General features: G+C 43.9%; 1 protein-coding gene and 1 long non-coding RNA gene across 2 annotated transcripts in view; one reads left to right on the top strand and one right to left on the bottom strand.

Annotated features, from left to right (window-relative positions):
- LOC135517963 (uncharacterized) overlaps positions 1-9,599 on the bottom strand; it is a 31,751-nt gene extending 22,152 nt beyond the window's left edge. The window contains exon 1 of the long non-coding RNA XR_010452094.1: positions 9,321-9,599. This is a non-coding gene — a long non-coding RNA (uncharacterized LOC135517963). The remainder of the gene's footprint in view (positions 1-9,320) is intronic.
- The window catches only part of LOC135517961 (endoglin-like), a 60,384-nt gene that overhangs the window by 25,187 nt on the left and 11,865 nt on the right, over positions 1-23,332 (top strand). Inside the window, exons 3-8 of the mRNA XM_064942706.1 lie at positions 4,966-5,114; positions 14,690-14,809; positions 20,616-20,787; positions 20,928-21,111; positions 21,242-21,347; positions 21,578-21,779. Coding sequence (XP_064798778.1) covers positions 4,966-5,114; positions 14,690-14,809; positions 20,616-20,787; positions 20,928-21,111; positions 21,242-21,347; positions 21,578-21,779 — 933 coding nt within the window. The remainder of the gene's footprint in view (positions 1-4,965; positions 5,115-14,689; positions 14,810-20,615; positions 20,788-20,927; positions 21,112-21,241; positions 21,348-21,577; positions 21,780-23,332) is intronic.

The following is a 23,332-nucleotide window of genomic DNA, read 5'->3' on the forward strand; positions in this document are numbered from 1 at the left end:
CTTCACAGAACAGCACAAACTGGCCCTAACCAGAATAGAAAGAGGAGTGGGAGGCCCCGGTGCACAACTGAGCAAGAGGAGAAGTACATTAGAGTGTCTAGTTTGAGAAACAGATGCCTCACAAGTCCTCAACTGACAGCTACATTAAATAGTACCCGCAAAACACCAGTCTCAACGTCAACAGTGAAGAGGCGACTCCGGGATGCTGGCCTTCTAGGCAGAGTTGCAAAGAAAAAGCCATATCTCAGACTGGCCAATAAAAAGAAAAGATTAAGATGGGCAAAATAACACAGACACTGGACAGAGGAAGATTGGAAAAAAAGTGTTACGTACAGACAAATCTAAGTTGAGGTGTTCGGATCACAAAGAACATTCGTGAGATGCAGAAAATATCATGACACAAGGTGAGACCCAGATGCAGACACAGGAGGCAGATGGTTGGAGTCTTAAAATGTTTATTAATCCATAGGGATAGGCAAGAGAATGGTCGTGGACAGGCAAAAAGGTCAAAACCAGATCAGAGTCCAGGAGGTACAGGCTCGTGGTCAAGTGGCAGACAGGCTCGTGGTCAAGGCAGGCAGAATGGTCAGGCAGGTGGGTACAAAGTCCAGAAACAGGCAAGGGTCAAAATCGTGAGGACTAGAAAAAAAGAGAATGCATAAAGCAGGAGAACGGGAAAACCGCTGGTTGACTTGGAAACATACAAGACGAAGTGGCACAGCGAAACAGGAAATACAGGGATAAATACACTGGGGAAAATCAGCGACACCGAGGGGGGGTGGAGAGAATCACAAGGACAGGTGAGACAGATCAGGCCGTGACAGAAAAAAATTAAAAGATGCTAGAGGAGTGCTTGATGCCATCTGTCAAGCATGGTGGAGGCAATGTGATGGTCTGGAAGTGCTTTGGTGGTGGTAAAGTGGGAGATTTGTACAGGGTAAAGGAGATTTTGAAGAAGGAAGGCTATCACTCCGTTTTGCAATGCAATGCCATACCCTGTGGACGATGCTTAATTGGATCCAATTTCCTCCTACAACAGGTCAATGACCCAAAGCACAGCTCCAACCCTAATGAGCTATTATGAGAACAGCTTGACCGTATGATACGTAAGAAGTGCCCATCAAGCCAATCCAATTTATGGGAGGTGCTTCAGGAAGCATGGGGTGAAATCTCTTCAGATTACCTCAACAAATTGACAACTAGGATGCCAAAGGTCTGCAAGGCTGTAATAGCTGCAAATGGAGGATTCTTTGACGAAAGCAAAGTTTGAAGGGACACAATTATTTCAATTAAAAATCATTATTACATCATTACGTCTTGACTATGTTTCCTATTCATTTTGCAACTCATTTAATGTATTTCTAAGTGAGCCCAAACTTTTGAATGGTAGTGTATAGCCTCTGTGATTAATTATGATTGACTATGCGCTTAAGTGAATCTAATTGCTTCCACACCCACCATGCGTCATGTGCCTAGTGGACATATGAAGTGAAATGTGTATATTTTGGGATTTAAGCACTCAGACTGTTTGACCTGATGAAGATCTGTTTCGGATTGAAACGTTGTCATTAAAGCTGTGAATTGGGAGCATAAACAGTGTGCAATACGTTAGTTGTGTGCAATACGCAATACGTTAGTTGTGTGCAATACGCAATACGTTAGTTGTGTAATACGTCAGGGTCATCTGTAGATATTAAACATTTCCCACAATGTTAGGTATATACGTTAATATTAAACAAACTATTTATGTACAAAAAACCCAAGAAGGCACAGATCGTAGACTTGGAATGTACCAGGCTGTGTCAGAGGGCTAACTTTGTGTACTTTACAGTATTGAGAAATCCCCCCTCCCCATACCTCGAGCCCCACTGTAGTCCGCCCCTCAGACAGGAGGCATTTGGGCATTTTCTTTGGCTCAGCATCAGGTCTGGGAGTTGACCAGAACAATGAGACTAGAAGGGGCAGTCAAGAGACAGATACAAGCAGGCAGAAAAAGATAAGGGAGGAGGAGAGGTATTAATGGCAGATTCAGCAAGATTGCCAGACGCGATACAAGCCAAAGACCTAAATACTCAGATGAACACTGTGTCACATCATCATTTCCTAAACATCCTCTACTATCCTATCATCCTATATCACATCATACATCTCATACACTGTAGGCTACATCCTCTGGCATCTAAAATCATGATGCATTCATTCAACCCTGACTCCGCCTCACATCTAACTCGCATCTAAATGGGAATCACCACCATCATTCCTAAACATCTCTTCTTCCAATGGAAAATAAAATGTAAGGCGCTGCTGATAAAAATAGATAAAGACAGGAGGAATGGAACAGCACTTCTCTATAGCTCATTTACCAGCAAACCGCTTAGTGAGGCCGTTGGCATTTCCGGGTCAGGCAGAGGGGTTAGTGTGACTATGGTTTATATTTTTAGTGACTGGTAAATAGGATAAGGAGAATATATGTGTGTGTGTGTGTGTGTGTGTGTGTGTGTGTGTGTGTGTGTGTGTGTATATGTGTGTGTGTGTGTGTGTGTGTGTGTGTGTGTGTGTGTGTGTGTGTGTGTGTGTGTGTGTGTGTGTGTGTGTGTGTGTGTGTGTGTGTGTGTGTGTGTGTGTGTGTGTGTGTGTATGTATGTATATGTGTGGTGTGTGTGTGCTTTGCCCGGTGGTGGCAGACACCAGGGGTTGATTTACGTAAAGCAGTCCGGCGCAGTCCCAGGCTGTTGACTCTGTCACGAGACAGCGTTTCTTTATGGCAGGTAATCTGGCTGTTAAGTGGACATTATGAAGCCAGGCCTTGACTAGGGCAGGAGAAGAGGGATGATGAGAAAAGAGAGTGAGGAGCTCGCTTGTGGAGCAGTGGGGAGAGAAAGAAAAAAGCCACAGTTCATTAACGAAAAGATGAGAGGCTGGAAAGAAAGAGCTGTTTGTGTGGTGGGCATTGGCTTGACTTTACTCATGACCCTTCTCTCTCTCCCTTCTCTCCCTCCATTCCTCCCCCTCGTATTGATGAAAATGTCCTCTGCCCGGGCTCTCTGTCATCATCAGGCCAGATGTCTAAACCGGGCATTTCCTGTTGCCCTCATGAATATTGTTGTTTCCTGTTCAACCCTCCTCTCTCTCTCCCTCCATCCTTCCATGGTGCTGATCAACCATAAACCCCCTCCCCCATAGGCCTTGCACCTTGTAGTTATAGTAAGGAAGGCCTTGGTCTGCAGGAGCGCTGATATAGGATCAGTTTAGCCTTTTAGATCATAATGAATAAGGTTATATGGACAGGGGTGACCTAATCCTAGATCAGCACTGGTACTCTCATATGCTTTGTGAATATGAACAGGCCAAGAAACTGGGAAGCTATGATTGTCTCTTAGAAGTTCATAGCAGTTTTGAACTCTCGTAATAAGTTATCAGAATAAATCATTATATGTGTCTAAATCTGGTCATTTAATTCTGCCACTGTGAAACATATCAGCTGAATGATAACTGATCTTTCTAGAAAATGGCAAGGTTTTGGATTCATCTTTACCACTGACTCATTCCAATTTAAAAAAAAAGATCCATCACATAGAACAAGCTGAAAATCCTCATACATTTTTCAATGGAGCATTGTCCTCTGTGCTCAATAATAGAATCCCTTTCCATAATGGGTGTCAGTGGTATCCTGTTTAGATGCATGTCTACTGATTGGGACTCAGAGACTCAGACCAGGGTCGTCTGTTGTATTTTTCCTGTGATCATATCTGGGTCAGGAGACAGACAGTCTGAGCTGTGGGGCATCAGGGCCCATCCCAGGCCCCAGCACAGCCAATCCAGATCTGAACGTGCCACAACCGTGACGCCTGCCACCCAATGACCCCGCAAGGTGCAGATAAAGCCCTAATCAGATCTCACTGTGATGGGCGGGACTTGGTCCTAGTGCTGACTGTTGATTGGGTAGGAAGCGACACCTGACCCTGCTCATCCTGAGGAAGGAGGCGGTTTAATGGTGGGGAATATTTATAAAGCACCAAAAGGACACTCCAACCAGGGGACAAAGTATAAGGAACAGATAAAGCAAATACATACTTAAAAAAAAGTAAATCAGCTGCCCTGTGTCTGTGTGACAGAGAGCAGAGGTTGGGGAGGAAACTCCCTGTGGTGCTGCATGGTGTAGTCAGGGAGTGAGGAATAGCAGAGGAATGGACTTGATTTAATGTTACCCATATGGCCGTGAGGTCCCAGATAAACTCGACTTATCAGCCGTGCCAGTCAGACCGGCAGCCCCTCCCACACATTTAGCATCCATACTCCTTACTTTATCTCCTGATTACAACACACGGCAGTGCTGCTTCCTAATGACCCACCATGCAACCCTTGTCCCCTCCTTCCCTTCCATAGACAGTCACTGAGTCACGAGTGATGGAGTGCATGTGGAGGAATCAGAGATGAATAGAACAGGAAAACAACACCCTCCATAGGCTAGGCTAATCTGTAACCAAGAAGGTGATTGAATATGTGTTTCAGATCATGTATTATAGTGCTAGTCTACCGAGCTCTTGCATGTTGCCTAACATATCTATTAATATATCTCGCTAATGATACTGTATCTTGGGCTTTACTGTATTAATGGTTTATGCATAAAACATTATGAGAAAATGCATAATGCATTATTCATATGGTCATAATAGAGGGTGTTAGCTCAATCAGCTCTCCTTGGTTTTCTCTTTTTATTGTTATATCTAGAACCTAACATGCGTTCTTCTGCTGTCCCCATAGGAGAACCCTTTGAATAACTATTTTTGGTTTCAGGTAGAACCCTTTTCGGTTCCATGCAGAACCCATTCCACATTATTGGCCATCATTGTAAAAAATAATTTGTTCTAGACTCGTTAAATAAAGGTTCAATAAAATGTATGGTCCTAGAAAATGTGAACTCTCTACTTTGTTTAACCAGGTTTCCCTCTGTCTCTCCCCCAGCATCCCAGCAGACCTGTGAGCCAGTGGCGGTCCCTGAAAACCAGAATGCCTGGATCAGGTTGAGAGAGATGCTTCCAGGCTGCTGGACCAACTACACCACTCAGGACGGCAAAGAAGTTCACATCCTCAGCATGCATTACACTACTGAGGTAAGGCAATCTACTGTATACGGTTCGCCTGTCCTAAACGACTGTGGAAGGCTTCCGCTGCATTTCAATCGACCAGTATGTCCAGTGTAAAGATGTCCAAGATTAAGACACAGGTTCCAATATGCAGTACACTGATATGTGAGGTAATATGATTTTACTGTAGTCATATTTGTTCAAATGACTGTAGTTTTTCAAATATTAGCATTAACTTTTCAAAATGTTCTGCATTGTTAGATTCAATTCAGTTTGTATAGCCCACATCATATCTGGAGTCCATATAGTAGATAGCGACGGTAGCTCCATATAGCTGGAATATTTGTCCCGTTCCTGGGGGAAAATGTTGTTCTGGGAGAGTGTCTGTGTGAAATTGATACCAGATGAGCGTCAGCACACCAGGCTAGCTTTCTCATGAGATTGATGCCAGATGACAGTTAGCACACTAGGCTAGCTTTCTCATGAGTTTGATGCCAGATGAGTGTTAGCGTGCTAGGTTAGATAGCTTTCCCATGTGGCTGAGAGTCAACAATAGTGACACCTCCTCTGGTTAGCCTGATAAGTGCAAACACATGCCAAACATAACATGGAGCTGGGGTCACCCCTTACAGGCTTACACTACATACACAGTAGTGTGAAAACACACTACCGCATCCAACAGCCTGCATGGGGAATGGGGCTGTGTGTGTGGATGTCAAAAAGTTGTACCGTAAATTGCAGTAGGACCAATTGGAAATCAATTGAGGAAATTGACCCTAGATCAGTGCTTAGGAGGACAAATGTAATCCTACACTGCTATTTCCTACGCAGACTTCCTTTTTCATTTTCTGACAGTGTCTGGTCAGCACATATTAGTAATTTCTTTATCAAGTGCTGTGCTCTCTCTCTCCCTCGTCCTTCACTCTCTGTTTCTCTCTCTCTCTCTCTCTGACACACGCAAGCATACACAGGCATACACACACACTGACTTTATCTCTCTCATTCCCTCTTTAATATACCCATTAGTGTGTGGTTGTGATTCGGATGAGACGTCATCACAGGATTATACAGTATCTGAGGATGGCTGCCTGGATTCCTCACCTTTAATGAAGGCTAAAGGAGGCCATCGGCCTGCCTGCAATAAATGTACAAATACTGGAAAATCTCTTCTTGTCTTCCTCTGCTTCTCCCTCTGGCGTCATAGAAAACAACTATAACATGTTAAATTGTTCTTAACTCGTGTTTTTATGTACACAGCTAAACAAAGACAGATTTCTTCCAAGAAAGGTCCTAGAGTGGTCCAAGAAAGAGAAATGTGGTGTAGAAGAAATGTTAGCTCTTTACTGCCAGGTTTTATGAAACACAAAAGATTGAAGAGGAGGAGGAACACAAAGGCTGTAGTTTGTCCGGAACTGGAGCCAGCCGTGTGATCCCGTGGACATTCCACAGAGCAAGCGTATCCTGTTCTCCTGTGGGACCAGGCTAAATGTTTGGAATTGGAGAGTGAGGGTTCATGCTATTTCTCAACACACACAGCCTTATCACTCTATTTACTGCATCAGTTTGGGGCAGCGCTGAAAATGTACGATTTGGAAGGCTTGGAGGCTTTGCTTATCCTCAGATACAAAGCAGGGGTATGTCCTTGGCTGAAGGCAAAATGACCAGTGGATGGAGAGAAGATATTTTCTGTCTGTCTGTCTGTCTGTCTGTCTGTCTGTCTGTCTGTCTGTCTGTCTGTCTGTCTGTCTGTCTGTCTGTCTGTCTGTCTGTCTGTCTGTCTGTCTGTCTGTCAAATTGGAAGAGTGGCTGCCTGGCGGTCTGTTCAATATGGCAGGGGGATGGAGGGACAAGAGGGAGAGAAGGGAGGAGAGAAGGCAGAAGGGGAGGGGCTTGTCCAGACCCCAATGATGTCACATTCTGGCACTGGACTTGGCTCACAGCCGAGACTGGACTGTCGGAGCCAGCTTAGGTTAGGGGAGAGAGACAAAGAATAACGGGAAGCTGTTATGCACCAGCAAAAGCCCCAGAGAAAAAAAAAGTCTGAGGAGGAAAACAATTGTATCTTGAAAGCACAGGAACAAAAATAGCAAGGGCGAGCGACCAGGGACGACAACGTGCATTGTTCCAACTTCTAGAGTAAATTGGAGATAGTGATGGAGAAAGTAAGAAGAAGAATTGAGGACAGTTCTTTTATAAAGACCTTAGAGTTTTGGTTAACCGTGAAAGTATTGTTATTTCCCAGCTGATTTGCATGCGTAAATCCTTTAGACTCATATAGTATATTAGTCACACACACATCCTTGACTCTATTGACTCAAACTGAGTGAATAGTGAAGTTGTCCATACCAGACTGGTACACTGTCAGATAACAGGAAAAATGAGTCATACATTTACTGTATACTGTGTGATTTGCTAGAACACTCATGGAATAACAATAGGATTCTCAACCCAAAACTATTTCCAACCATCTAAGACCCTACTGTGTTTCATTGAAAGGGAAGTGTAAAGTCTAGTTGTCAGCAAAGTACAAAGTCTAAACCATGGCCCCTTCACTTGTTGAGGCCAATTTATATCATGAACGGCAGAATAAGAAAACATGCATCTCTCAGCTGACTGGTAATTGAGTAATCCTGCTCCTTCAGGGTATTTCAGGAGGCATTCTCTGAGTTTCGATGATAAACATATACTGACACTACTTAAAAGACTAGGCAAGCGACGTACTTTAATGCTCTGTGATGATAGACAGTGGCAAGGGACACGGATAATGTAATCAGTTAGACTGTTTGCCTGCAGCTCGGTCTGACTCCTTGTCTGTAATTCGCGCACGTGAACACACACACACATACTCCCCACATACTCCCCCACCATCCTTGCGCACGCACGAACGCACACACGCACACGCGTACACCCACACACACACACACACACCATTCTTGCAAACACACACAGCACTTAAGTATTCTCTTTGTTCACTAATCCACGTGCCCCACTGCTCACTTCTGAAAATGTTCTTAAGTCTGCGCTAAAAATTAACGCCGGGACACAACAGGGATGCCTTTTCTTTTGGACTTCCTGCCAATGGGCCCTGACAACTTCCCTCCTGCGAGACTCATTAGACGAAGGCAGAGAGGAAGAGAAAGAGAGAGGCCCAACTCGGCTGAAATTTTGTCTCCCTCCAGCAGGTGGCGTTTTTTTGTATTGTTTCACCCACCAAGCAATGAGATTTTGTATGGAGTTTAATGAGTGTCAAATTTGGTCAACATAAAAATTAATGGCTTATTTGCTACGTGAGGTCTATTTGAGCAATTATAAGTTCCGCAATGCTTAGGTTTTTACGAGTGTCCTGATATAATTAGGACATGTGACATCCCGGCAACTTTGAGAAAAAAGTATATCCATAATCTTTGACGAAGCTTTGTCTGTGGATTGGAGACGATCACAGGTGTGTTCTGTGAAGATGACTGATAGAAAAGAGGAGTGATTCAATTAAGGTGGACAGAGAGGAGATGATATCAAACTGCCTATTGGGCACACTAAATGAGTGTGTGTGTTCATGGACACAGCATCCGTTGCTCTCTTACATCCACAACAAACTGGCCTGTTGACAGCAGCTATCGTGGTGTGTTGTCTGTCTGTTTGTGTGTGTGTGTATTGAACATGGCCCCTGCAGAGGCCTTGTATATTAGCACTGCAGTAGTCCTCAGACAATACATTGGGGGTCTACTCCCAACAGCGTCAAACATTAGGGGTCCAAATTTTCCACTTTGGCCCCTCGCCTCAGCTCAGCATGGCCCTCTCAGAATGCACGCTGTCAACAGCAGGCAGCAGACGATCAATTTAATAAGAGTGAGCATAAACGAACAGAAAGACACCGTGTTCCTCAACCCCCTCGCACAGTACTCTCCACACAAAGGCCAGCAGCCAAGAGAATCCAGCTCCAAAACAAGCAAGAGACTGGACTTTAAGTCTGGATAAAAGTAGCTTTTTGTTAATGTTAATAGTTAATTCCCCAAAAGCCCCTCTTCAGAACTGTATTTTGGAGGTATTTAAGTACTGTCATCCACTTCAGTATTTTAACAACAAAATTGATTAATTTAAGGTAATTCTTTGGCAAGTTCAAAACAGAATATAAAAATCCTTCTTCCTCTTTTTCTTTTGCTCTTTGTAAACGTCACATCTTACAACACATTCTTGACTTACCAGGTATATATTGTAAGAACATATTTGACTTACCTAAAGCTGAAGTCCAACACTGTTTACCTGTTGTCTACTGTGGTACGAACTGTGAACTAGAATATGCTTCTCTGACCCTCTGTACATTTTGCTACCAGCCTGCTGAATCCTGATGCAGCCTAGTGGAGCTGTGCTTTGTGAGCTAAGCATGTGTCGGGGCCACTGCCACTCAGATAGAGGCTGTCTAATCTCCTACAGGACCACTGAGGCAGATAGCGTACAGGAGGGCATTGATGCACATCCAGTCCTCTCTCTGTCAGGGCTGGAAGTCAACTGCAGGGGGCTGGCAAGGTGGACATGTTGACTCTGCTGTCACTGGAGAGGGGAGAAGAGATTAGTGGAGAGGATATGGCTAAGCCTCTCACCTCTGTTCCTACTGGTACTCCAAGCCTCTCACCTCTGTTCCTATTGGTACTCCAAGCCTCTCACCTCTGTTCCTATTGGTACTCCAAACCTCCCACATATGTTCCTACTGGTACTCCAAGCCTCTCACATCTGTTCCTATTGGTACTCCAAGCCTCTCACCTCTGTTCCTACTGGTACTCCAAGCCTCTCAAATCTGTTCCTATTGGTACTCCAAGCCTCTCACATCTGTTCCTACTGGTACTCCAAGCCTCTCACATCTGTTCCTACTGGTACTCCAAGCCTCTCACATCTGTTCCTATTGGTACTCCAAGCCTCTCACATCTGTTCCTATTGGTACTCCAAGCCTCTCACCTCTGTTCCTATTGGTACTCCAAGCCTCTCACATCTGTTCCTATTGGTACTCCAAGCCTCTCACATCTGTTCCTACTGGTACTCCAAGCCTCTCGTTCCTATTGGTACTCCAAGCCTCTCACATCTGTTCCTATTGGTACTCCAAGCCTCTCACCTCTGTTCCTATTGGTACTCCAAGCCTCTCACATCTGTTCCTACTGGTACTCCAAGCCTCTCACATCTGTTCCTATTGGTACTCCAAGCCTCTCACATCTGTTCCTATTGGTACTCCAAGCCTCTCACATATGTTCCTACTGGTACTCCAAGCCTCTCACATCTGTTCCTACTGGTATTCCAAGCTTCTCACATCTGTTCCTAATGGTACTCCAAGCCTCTCACCTCCACTCCAAGAATGCAGAATGCCGATAAATGCCTTGGTGAGGAAAATTATGTCACAAATGTAATCAAGTAATATTAGGTATACTAGTGTGTGCCCAGTGGGTATCTACTTGCTCATTGACAGCCTGCAAGCTACTGGACCTGCAGTTGCAGTTGCACCATTGGACATGAAACAACAATACAAATGTAGATACACTATTTTCTTTGCAGGTGCCTTTTCACTTTAAACACCAGTGGTGCAACTAGTGCTTTCTAACACCAATGAACCAAAACAGTGGCGTGCAGGAGCAAATAAATACTTTAGAGTGTTCAAAACCACCCATCTTGTGGTGACGGGGTGCAAAATGCAATCTGTGAATATTTTTTTTATATAGCCTATTCAACCTCTCTTTCGTATCGTCTGAGATCCCTAAAGATTGGAAAGCTGCCATGGTCATCCCCCTCTTCAAAGGGGGTGACACTCTAGCCCCAAACTGTTACAGACCTATATCTATCCTACCCTGCCTTTCTAAAGTTATTCGAAAGCCAAGTTAACAAACAGATCACCTACCATTTCGAATCCCACCGTACCTTCTCCGCTATGCAGTCTGGTTTCCGAGCTGGTCATGGGTGCACCTCAGCCACACTCAAGGTCCAAAACGATATCATAACCGCCATTGATAAAAGACAATACTGTGCAGCTGTATTTATCGACCTTGTCAAGGCCTCGCCTGGTTCACCAACTACTTCTCAGATAGAGTTCAATGTGTCAAATCGGAGGGCCTGTTGTCTGGACCTCTGGAAGTCTCTATGGGGGTGCCACAGGGTTCAATTCTCAGGCCGAATCTTTTCTCTTTATACTTCAATGATGTCGCTTTTGCTACGGGTGATTCTCTGATCCACCACTATGCAGACGACATCATTCTGTATACTTCTGGCCCCTCTTTGGACACTGTGTTAACAAACCTCCAGACGAGCTTCAATGCCATACAACACTCCTTCCGTGGCCTCCAACTGCTCATTAATGCAAGCAAAACTAAATGCATGCTCTTCAACCGATCGCTGCCTGCACCCGCCCGCCCGTCTAACAACACTACTCTGGATGGTTCTGACTTAGAATATGTGAACAACTACAAATACCTAGGTGTCTGGTTAGACTGTAAACTCTCCTTCCAGACTCACATTAAGCATCTCCAATAAAAAAATGTATCTAGAATCGGCATCCTATTTCGCAGCATCCTTCACTCATGCTGCCAAATATACCCTCGTAAAACTGACTTATCCTACCGATCCTTGACGTCGGCGATGTCATTTACAAAATAGCCTCCAACACTCTACTCAGCAAACTGGATGTAGTCTATCACAGTGACATCCGTTTTGTCACCAAAGCCCCATATACTACCCAGCACTGCAACCTGTATGCTCTCGTTGGCTGGCCCTCGCTTCATATTCGTCGCCAAACTCACTGGCTCCAGGTCATCTAAGTCTTTTCTAGGTAATGCCCCACCTTATCTCAGCTCACTGGTCACCATATCAGCAACCACCCGTTACACGCGCTCCAGCAGGTATATTTCACTGGTCACCCCCAAAGCCGACTCCTTCTTTGGCCGCCTTTCCTTCCAGTTCTCTGCTGCCAATGACTGGAACGAATTGCAAAAATCACTGAAGCTGGAGACTTATATCTCCCTCACCAACTTTAAGCATCAGCTGTCAGAGCAGCTTACCGATCATTGCACCTGTACATAGCCAATCTGTAAATAGCCTGCCTACCTGGTTAAATAAAGGTGAAATAAAAATAAAATAAAAAGTATCATTAAAAAATTTGACATATCTATTTTGCACCCCTATTTTCAAATTGGGGGTGCAGCAGCTCCGTTTGCTCCATTGCTCAGGCGCCTATGCTGGTACCCTAAGCCTCTCACCCCACCTCCTGCTGGTACCCCGGTACCCCAAGCCTCTCACCCACCTCCTCCTGGTACTCCAAGCCTCTCACCCTCCTCCTCCTGGTACCCCAAGCCTCTCACACCACCTCCACCTGGTACCTCAAGCCTCTCACCCACCTCCTCCCTGTACCCAAGCATCTCACCCCACCTCCCCCTGGTACCCCAAGCCTCTCACCCCACCTCTTCCTGGTACCCAAAGCCTCTCACCCACCTCCTCCTGGTACCACAAGCTTCTCACCCACCTCCTCCTGATACCCCAAGCCTCTCACCTCACCTCCTCCTGGTACCCCAAGCCTCTCACCCCACCTCCTCCTGGTACCCAAAGCCTCTCACCCACCTCCTCCTGGTACCACAAGCCTCTCACCCCACCTCCTCCTGGTACCCAAAGCCTTTCACCCACCTCCTCCTGGTACCACAAGCCTCTCACCCCACCTCCTCCTGGTACCACAAGCCTCTCACCCCACCTCCTCCTGGTACACCAAGCCTCTCAGCCCAACCGCTCCTGGTCCCCCAAGCCTCTCACCCCACCTCCTCCTGGTCCCCCAAGCCCCTCACCCCACCTCCTCCTGGTACTCCAAGCCTCTCACACCACTTCCTCCTGGTACCCAGAGCCTCTCAACCCACCTCCTCCTGGTACCCCAAGCCTCTCACCCCACCTCCTCCTGGTACCCCAAGCCTCTAACCCTCATCCTCCTGGTACCCCAAGCCTCTCACCCCGCCTCCTCCTGGTACCCCAAGCCTCTCACCCCACCTCCTCCTGGTGCCCCAAGCCTCTCAGCCCACCTCCTCCTGGTACCCCAAGCCTCTCAGCCCACCTCCTCCTGGTACCCCAAGCCTCTCACCCCACCTCCTCCTGGTACCCCAAGCCTCTCAGCCCACCTCCTCCTGGTACCCCAAGCCTCTCACCCCACCTCCTCCTGGTGCCCCAAGCCTCTCAGCCCACCTCCTCCTGGTACCCCAAGCCTCTCAGCCCACCTCCTCCTGGTACCCCAAGCCTCACAGCCCACCTCCTCCTGGTACCCTAAGCCTCACAGCAGGAACTGGTGCTGGACTTGGATCACTGCTGTTGGATTGGATTAATGAGCTGGTCCTGCTAGTGTTGTGCTGGTTTGACTGTAGCATTGGACAGGTTTTGCTGTAGCCTGTTCCTCTGCTGTAGCCTGTTCCTCAGCCCTAGCCATTAAAACTGTCAGCCAACACCTGCCACTGTTGATGAATGTCATATTTCCACATTACACAGTGATTTATAGTAGCTAACTTTGCCATTACTAGAGAGACTACATGATGTCTTGTTTCTCATATCAGCTGACGCTATCAAATCACACAAATTACATCTACCATCAACGGAATCTTTCTCATCTTGTCTTCTCTGGAATTGAAGAAGTGAAGAAAGCGGTACATAATTTAGCATGCGGGCCATCCTTGTAGTTTTCACATGTACTGTCCTGATGTGATGCCTCTGGAAGGGAACAGAAATGGGAATCTCTCAATGACTTTCTCTGTGGGAGAGAAAACACAGTAGAAACCCTTGTGTTGAGCTGTCAGACAACATTCCAAACCCAAGTTCGGTCCTTTCAAAATAAATTAAGGTGTTGTGTTGGATTAAATTTGTGTCACGAGAACAACAGGTGTTACCCCACCATATGATCATTACATTGTAGTGTGCAGTCATTGTATTTTGAATGATGCCATGCGCTGATTCTGTGAAATGGAATAACACTGTTGAAAGGGAAGTAGATTTTTAACATGGAGGTTTGGAGTCAATATATGAGATTTGGAACCTGGTTGTGTGCTTGTGTGTGTCTGTGAGTGTGTGTGTCTGTGAGTGTGTGTGTGTGTGTGTGTAGTATATTCTAGTCAGTCAGAAAAACAAAATAATTGCAAAGTGTCCCTTATGGAAGGTCTGTAGGGTGACCGAAATGAGAACAGATTAGGTCTCAGAATCCTAGAGTAAACATTGCCCTCTGTTTCACCCACCCCAATGTGACCCTGTCCCAAAAGCGGCAGAGGACAAAACAAATGTTTATGCCGCTTTATTTAATTTCTTCGTGATCACAGCAAAGTTCCTGTGGGAATTTACACCCCCACCACCAACTCCCCTGGCAACAATACGTGTTGTTTATGCTACAGCAACTGTACATATTATGCAGGCCACTGTTTTGAATGTACAGCCATTGTTGATGTGGTGATGATATTGATGTGTACTGTACACTCAGATGGTGGAGGGGATCAAACATATTTTTCTGAAGCTAACAAACTCGAATTGTGAATTATGACATTAAAACAATTGTGTTACAGTCATCACCACATTTTTCTTGAAGTTTAACTTGCTTCTTCTGTCCTTTTCTCTAGGCTCCCAACATGTTTACACTGAATATGACTGCTGCCCAGCCAATGCACCTCATCATCACCACAGACTCAAAGCAGATTATATACACTGAGGCCCATGCTAACACGGATGTCAGCATTTACGTAAGTACCACCTCTCCTTATGTAAGTGTTGCCTTTTGCCTCCTACTTGTTTCCTTAGGGGTTTGCATCTGTTAGTATAACAGCATCACATTAAGTCAGTGTATGAAGACTATCTATGCAAATTATTATTCCAGAAATATTACACTAGCTGGGAGGAAAGTAGGTGCTAACTTCAACATCTTAGGCTATTAGACTTACATCTAAATGCCCAATAGCCTCTGTTGCAATAGAGAAGGATCTCGGGAGGTATGACTGCATTGAAACTGATAGCTGGCTAATGGGAGCTTGGTGAGGGCTGGGAGTCTTGCCTGGCATTTCTCCTGTTCCTGCCAGCTGAGCTGCTCTGCTCTGTTTAGCGCTAGTGTTTGGAGCCTGGGGAGGGGGGCGGGGGGTAGAGCCTCACTGCCAGGCCTCCCTACTTCCATCGTTAACCAGGAGAGAAATGCTTTCCTGCAGGGCCAGATGGGCCAGCTGTATGACATAGCAACCAGCCGCAGCTGTGCAACCCCCCGGGCCAGTTTGGAGAAGCAATTACCCTTGTTAGTTTAGTTTTGTGGTCCCTAAGGACCTGTATGTATTTTATATATGGTTAACATCTTAAAAAGGGTCTCAGAGTGTGTTGGAGTAGGGAGCGATCAGAACAAGCTAATACCCACTGGGAACAAACGTGGTTTCAAAATAATTTGTCAATGTATTGGGACATGGAATCTATGTGGAAAATTCATTGGATTTGAAAAAAGTCATCAAGGTAAATTGTTGTTTTGAGGTGAAATGACAGGATTCTGTCACCATGGTAACACACTTTCAACATAGACAAACCTTGTGTAAAATATGTTGAATTTGTACCTTTGAAACAATGTCAGATCTTCAACATTGCATCCACTATCATAAAAAAAACAATAAGCTGGGCAGCACCTTCTACTGGAGTCTATCTACAACTATTAATTTGTTCTCTCACCCAAGGTTTTAGCTCAGCCGTGCTTAGCTTCGACCAAATTGTGCTTCGACCAAACATTGTCACTGACTCCTACCAATGTGCTATCGTGAGAATGATTATTGATAGATCTCTTAATACCTAATATATTCACTGTTGCTATCAAAACACATGCCAAAGGCTAGGTTTAACAGAACAAATGAAATGTGACCAAACTCATATGTCCTCAATGATGCTATTTAGGTCTATATATATTTTCAAAGTCAACAACAGCTTTTGTTTCAATTTAATCCAGGGTTCAACAAATTAATAATCCGATATGTTGGATTCAAGTCTCCATCTAAGGCAAATCAAACTTTAAATACACTTTAAATAATATATTCTTTAACTTCAATGTTTGGTTGAGATGTAGACATGAGTCCAACATATCAATGATTAATTTGTGGTAAAACTGGAATTAAAACCAGACTAAATATACATCTCATTCAAATGTTGATATGTTGTCAACCAAACACAATTCAAAAATACTTTTGTAGTATAGTAAATAGCCTGAGGCTATCTTAGAATCTAATGTGACAGTATTTATTCAACCTTAAAATCAGTAACACATCCATGGCCACATATTGAGGTTAGCCTACTGTAACTATAAATGTCTTCTTATGTCATCATAGAAAGTGGGCATGTTCAAGATGATAGCATGCAAAGGTTGCAGGTCTGTGGAGAGCTTCACAATTGCTATAATAGTCCGAATAGTCAGAATCTCAAACAGCATTGACCACTTGCACTATGTACTTTTAATATAATACCAACTGCAATCCAGGTCATCTGGTCATTAAATGAAGAACAGTGATAACACATTGGGAATTCAACAAACTTCTGCCTTCCATTTTGAGTAGGTGAATAAATATCTCAGCAAACTATTACTCACATTTCCACGTTAATGTGACATAGTTTGCTCAGTGGGTTGTCTCAGTCATACTGTGGATGTATAGTGTTATGGTGGAGACATTAACTTGAGTATTGTGTTGTTTCAATCATCCCAGAAAGAGATGACTCCAGAAGAGAGATTGTGCATCTCAAAGGGTTTCATCTTGTCAATAGAATATTGGAAATGAAGCAGAAGGGAAAGTGTGCATCTCTAGGACTGATAGGATGTTTTGTTTGGAAGTTTGAGTAAATGATAGTGTTAGTGATTTGGGATCCCTGCCTGGGAATTTAACCAACCCTTGTCTGCAGGCATACAGAACTCTTGCTTTTCATCACAATGAAAGCTGAGAGTTCAGACAAAGTCCACAGCACAGCACATCCTCCTCTTGAGCTCTGCTTCTCACACAAGGGGTAAAATAACTAACTTTATCTTTTATCTATGTCAACCCTCTAGTCTCTGTTTAAATTGGCCATATCAACTTCTCAATAACCTTCCACGATAAATAGGACTATTCAATGTTTACAACACTGTCAGCAATCTGTGGTATAGCCTTTAATATCCTGCAGATAGGGGGGACATTGCACATGAAGAGGGGATGTTTTTGTGGGATGGAATGACGGGATAGTGTGTAGTGGATCACTGGGGAGTGTTACCATTTTAAGGAAGAAGGAAACAGCATCTGGTGTGTGTCTGAGGAAGTGCGTCACGTGGCTGACAGATCTGCTGGTTACTTGCCTAGTGTTCTATTCAGCTGTGACCGAGACAGGCACAAGTCACCGCACACACTCAGATGGGACTGAGTACATTTGCTTACATTCACAAAAAGCCACCAACCTGTTGGTTCAACATCAAGGTTTAAGGTCTCTCAACCTCAATTGTCCCACAAATCCTAACTGTTTTAGAACTTGACGGTTGTTCCCCATCTAATATGGGGTAGTTTACCATTACACCAAGTCATAATACACTGTGGTCTCTCTCCGTACTATGTTACGTAAGAGTTAATTATCCCTCTGGAATTGTCCCCTGAACGCCCTCGTGGAGACAGTTCAGGATGCGTCTTCGGAGCCAAAGGGACAGAGACAGAGACGGATAGACAGGCGAGTGGCCTTGTCCTAAACCTAATCTCTGTTGGATGGGTGCCTGTTCGAAACAGCCCATCAGATAGCTCTCTCTGACAGAGACTTATATCCCCCCGACTCCAGGCTCATTCAGCCCCTCTGGATCAGGCAGAGGGAAGTCTAATCTGAAAAGTTTTTGGAAGCGCCACTGCTTGCTCGGACGACTTCCTGTCATGCAATATATCCCCGGGCTGTGCCATGTCGAACTCTGACCCCAAGGAGACAAATTCCTGTCTATATTGTTCTTTCTCTCATTCATCGATCGCTCTCACTCTTTTTCTCTCTTCCTGACTTACTCCTTTCTCTGCCTCTCCTCCTCTCCCTCCATTGTGATGTGTTTTATTTTTTTGTCCTCTTAGTTTCTTGTCTTTCTATTTCGATCCAATCTAAACCAAATATACACGCATGAGAAGGACCAATCAATCACACAGGTTTCCTTGGCTTTCAGCGGAGCCTTCTGACTGCAGCCGGCAGGCCTTCACACACACACACACACACACACACACACACACACACACACACACACACACACACACACACACACACACACCGCTAACATGAAGGTCCAGAAAGAAAACAATCAGTGGTCTTTTTTCCAGGCCTCAGTTTTCAGCCTAACATCTGGATCACCAGGAAATACATGGACTTTGTTCCTCCAACTCCAAACACAACGACTGCTGCTCTCTCCCCCTTTCCCTGGCCTCTTCTTGGCAAAAAACTGAGCACATACCTCCTGTGAGTTTGTGCAATGCAGCATAGCTAATTGTGTTTGTTGTTGTTTTCATGATATCCATTATCATGAAATTAATTGTAGTAACACAGCAGACCTATTTAAGTCCCCCCATTCCAGAACAAGATGTCCATCTGTGTGCTACAGTAGCTGGAATGCAACGGTAATAGCTATGAGAACATTGATTGGGGAGAAAATGAAGCCATTGTTGAGACAGGATCCAAAGGGAAATAGATATCTGCTGAATGCCATCCATCTGCTCTGTATAGTATATACATTGACTAGTCTAAAACTCTTGGACTAATGGTGGTATGTTTTTTTATATATGCTTTTAGAAGTATAGCTGTCTTTTACAGCTATTAGTTCCGAATGTCTTTTTTAAATTCCAATTCAATTCTTGAATTTGAATTGAATTTGAATTGTCCACACCCCACAGGAAGCAGCATTTGAATTGAATTGGAATTAAAGAAAGTATCATTTAATTCAATAAAATTCAAATGGCTAATGTAGTACTATACATATGTTTATTTTTGACATATGGATACCAATACTATCTAAAACATATGGATGGAACAGATTGTTTAAGACTCATTCTCCTTACATGTATTTAAAATAATTACAGTAGTCTGGAAATATTCTAAGATCCTTTTGTAGGTTTAGAATCATTCATAATTCACTTACATCTCATACAAAATTCCCAGAATGTAAAAAAAAACTACAGAATGGAAGGGATCAACCTAATCTAATGAGAAAAAATACAAAAAAAGACTTGTGACAAGAATATTTGAAATGGTATCCATATTCTTTGCAGTAATAAGTGGAAGATGTTTTTGGTAAAAGATTTGTCAAAGGAATAAGACTTTCATGCTTAATGTCTCAGTTGAATTTAATGTCTCAGTTGAAATTATACTTCTTTTCATTCAAATTCTGCTTCCTGTGGGGTGTGTTCAATTAAAATGTAAATTACAATGAATGGGTTGAATTGAATTAAGAAATTCAGAATTGATCCTAACCCTGGCACGACTCTTAGGTTACACTGAAACGTCACTTAACCGCCCCATTACAGTAGACCCCCTACTTGAGTGATTCATCTACAATCCATTATTCCTCTAGCCTGGCGGGGGAACAGGGGAATGTGTGCTGTGGTGTGTATGCGCTAGGCTGGATGTCTATATGTATACCCGTATGGAGCCAGATTCCAGCCGACTCCACTGACGCACAGAGTTAAAAAGGTCCCATTTCCCAGCCCCACTCAGGAAGCAAAGGAAAGACCTTGGCTCCAACTGGGTTGTGCAAACAGGCTCGTGGACACTTTACCATAATAAACATTCCTTTTCAAATGGCCCTGCTCTGCTCAGAAAATAAAGAGAGAGAGAGAGAGAGAGAGAGAGAGAGAGAGAGAGAGAGAGAGAAAAAGAGAGAGAAAAAGAGAGAGAAAAAGAGAGAGATCAATAGACAGGCAGAAAGAGGGAGAGAGGGAGGAGGGTGAGGAAGAGGGAGGGGGTGCATGCTTTAATGTCGCTGTTGTCAGACACATTGGGCAAACATGAGTTAGCAGGCTCTAAATAAGGCTCTGACAAGCAGAGCTGTCTGGCCCTCCTAGAGGTAGTGTCTTAATGACTTAGGGCTGTATATAGAAAATAATCCCTCCATGTACATAAAGGAAACAAAAAAGAATGTAGTGGATCATGTTAACAGACATATTCAGTCATCTTCAATTGCCTTGTACATGTAATGTATTTGTTGATAAACTACTGCCTAGGCACACATGTCTTCTCTAAGAAAACTGGGAAAAATATACTTGTGAGAGTAACCTGAGAATAGTAGGAAATTAGTAGTTTGGACATTTTTATAGCAGCCTCCTTACATTTACATTTAAGTCATTTAGCAGACGCTCTTATCCAGAGCGACTTACAAATTGTTTAATACTCTTCTATGATTTAGTTTGACCAGGGGTCAAAGAGATACTGGGTATCATTATTGCAATACAGGTTCAATTGATTTGAACCTATAGAATCATAACTTGACATGCAATAATAGATAGATGGTCAAAGTCTTGAAATTAAATGTCTAATGTATTTTCCTTTACTCACCAGGTGGCAAATGACTCCAATATGCAAATCATGGGTACAATTGTGAACGTCCAGAAAAAAGCCTTTCCCACAGACAATAAAGATATAGTGAGGTGGGCCGCCGAGAAGTTTGGTGGGGTGACGTCCTTCACCACCATCCAGAACCCAATGAGTATCGCTTCCACAGGGAGAGAGGGTGAGACAGATACATACAACGTTCCTCAAACTTACACAATTCTCAAGTCCTTTTTTTGCTTTGTTTGTTAAGATAAACTGTGGCGGAATATTGGCAGATAATGTAACACATCTGAATAATAAATGTTAATGATTTTACAGGAACAAGACTCCTTCCATCTGGCTCCAACAACTGTACTCTTGAAAACGAATGGCATGCGCTCAAGCACTATCTGAAGTTAGAATCAAACATGCGTTTGCTCAAATCCTGCTCGAACCAGCTTCCCCACAGCCACACTGAGAAAGAACTGTACATCGTCAACATCCCTGAGGATGTCAGCATTCGGTACGACACCAAAGAGTCTCTTGGCTGAAAACATTAGCAACACGTTCCATGATAGTGGCATTATATAGGTGATTGTAATGTGTGTTGGTGCTCTTGAACTGTAAAGTAACATACTATTTTGTTCTTCCAGCCTTGTCTCTGTGCACGTCATCAGTGAGAGGCAGATCAGTCTGTTCCTAAGAGGACCTCAGGGTACCGTGTGGAGCATCCATGACCCAAAGCACACCAGCTTCAGTGTAAGCACTGGACAACATCTACTGCTGGCTAAATTGTAGTATCAATGTCTGAAACTGAATCACCAATGACTCATATGTTACTTGCATTTTTCTGGTGTTCATTTCATGCCCAGTTATGCATGCATAACTTTAATTATTCTATGTGACTGACAAAGTTGTCCTATAGAAATGGAAAAATACTATATATGGTTCATTTGATCTCTCTTTCCCTCTCTCTCTTTCTCACTCAGTCCAACAACGTGATCCTGCTTGCTGCCACCAGCATGATGCATAAGATCCCTCCCACTATCACCATCTTCACAGACAGTGCTGATGCTGTACAGAAGAAGGCCTTGGACCATTTCAGAGCCAGTACCATCACCAGCTACTCTGAGATCCGAACCGAGGGCACCATGGTCACACTGGTCCTAGGGAATAAGGACCACACTTCAGGTAAGATACAGCTGGAGACACAGTGAGCATACAGTGCCTTGCAAAAGTATTCATCCACTTTGGCGTTTTTCCTATTTTGTTGCATTACAACCTGTAATTTAAATCGATTTTTAGTTGGATTTCATGTAATGGACATACACAAAATCATCCAAATTGGTGAAGTGAAATGAAAACAAGAACTTGTTTAAAACAACAAAAAAATATTTACGGAAAAGGGGTGCATGCATATGTACAGTAATCACCCCATTTGCTATAAAGCCCCTAAATAAGATCTGGTGCAACCAATTACCTTCAGAAGTCACATAATTAGTTAAATAAAATCCATTTGTGTGCAATCTAAGTGTCACATGATCTGTCACATGATGTCAGTGTGTACACCTGTTCTGAAAGGCCCCAGAGTCTGCAACACCACTAAGCAAGGGGCACCACCAAGAAAGGGACACCATGAAGACCAAGGAGCTCTCCAAACAGGTCAGGGACAAAGTTGTGGAGAAGTACAGATCAGGGTTGGGTTACAAAAAATATCAGAAACTTTGAACATCCCATGGAGCACCACTAAAGCTCCACAGCAGATATTTGAGTATCTGTCCATGGGACCACTTTAAGCCGTACACTCCACAGAGCTGGGCTTTACAGAAAAGTGGCCAGAAAAAAAGCCATTGCTTAAAGAAAAAAATAAGCAAACACTCGCCAAAAGGCATATGGGAGACTCACAAATATGGAAGAAGGTCAAATTGAGCTTTTTGGTCATCAAGGAAAACTCTATTTCTGGCGCAAACCCAACACCTCCATCACCCCAAGAACACCATCCTGCAGGGACTGGGAAACTGGTCAGAATTGAAGGAATGATGGATGGCGCTCAATACGGGGAAATTATTGATGGAAACCTTCAGTCTTTCAGAGATTTGAGACTGGGACAGAGGTTCACCTTCCAGCAGGACAATGACCCTAAGCGTGCACTCGAGTGGTTTAAGGGGAAACATTTAAATGTCTTGGAATTGCCTAGTCAAAGCCCAGACCTTAATCCAATTGAAAATCTGTGGTATGACTTAAAGATTGCTGTACACCAGCGGAACCCATCCAACTTGAAGGAGCTGGAGCAGTTTTACCCTGAAGAATAGGCAAAAATCCCAGTGGCTAGATGTGCCAAGCTTGCAGAGACATACCCCAAGAGACTTGCAGCTGTAATTGCTCCAAAAGATGGCTCTGCAAAGTATTGACTTTGGGGGGGGGGTTGTAAATTGGAAAAATGTCAAGGGGGTGAATACTTTCAGAAGCCACTGTAGTACTATTAGCCTCGAGCAAGGGTAGAATGACTAGGGAGTTGTGTTATGACACCGTTCCTGTCAATTGTCTGTAAACTTGCCCAAACAGTAAATCCAAAGTCAGAGTGACCCGTTCAACAAGAACATAAATGCTCATATTGTTGTTTGGTATAATGGTGCAAAACTGCAGTAAAAAATATGCTTTAGTAAGCTCTCAGTAATTGGTAGCTAACAGTATGACATTGTTGCCAGCTAGCTCCTGTAGTAGACTAGCTCCTGTAGTAGACT

The sequence above is a fragment of the Oncorhynchus masou genome, chromosome 28 (assembly GCF_036934945.1).
Source record: "Oncorhynchus masou masou isolate Uvic2021 chromosome 28, UVic_Omas_1.1, whole genome shotgun sequence".
NCBI lineage: Eukaryota > Metazoa > Chordata > Actinopteri > Salmoniformes > Salmonidae > Oncorhynchus > Oncorhynchus masou.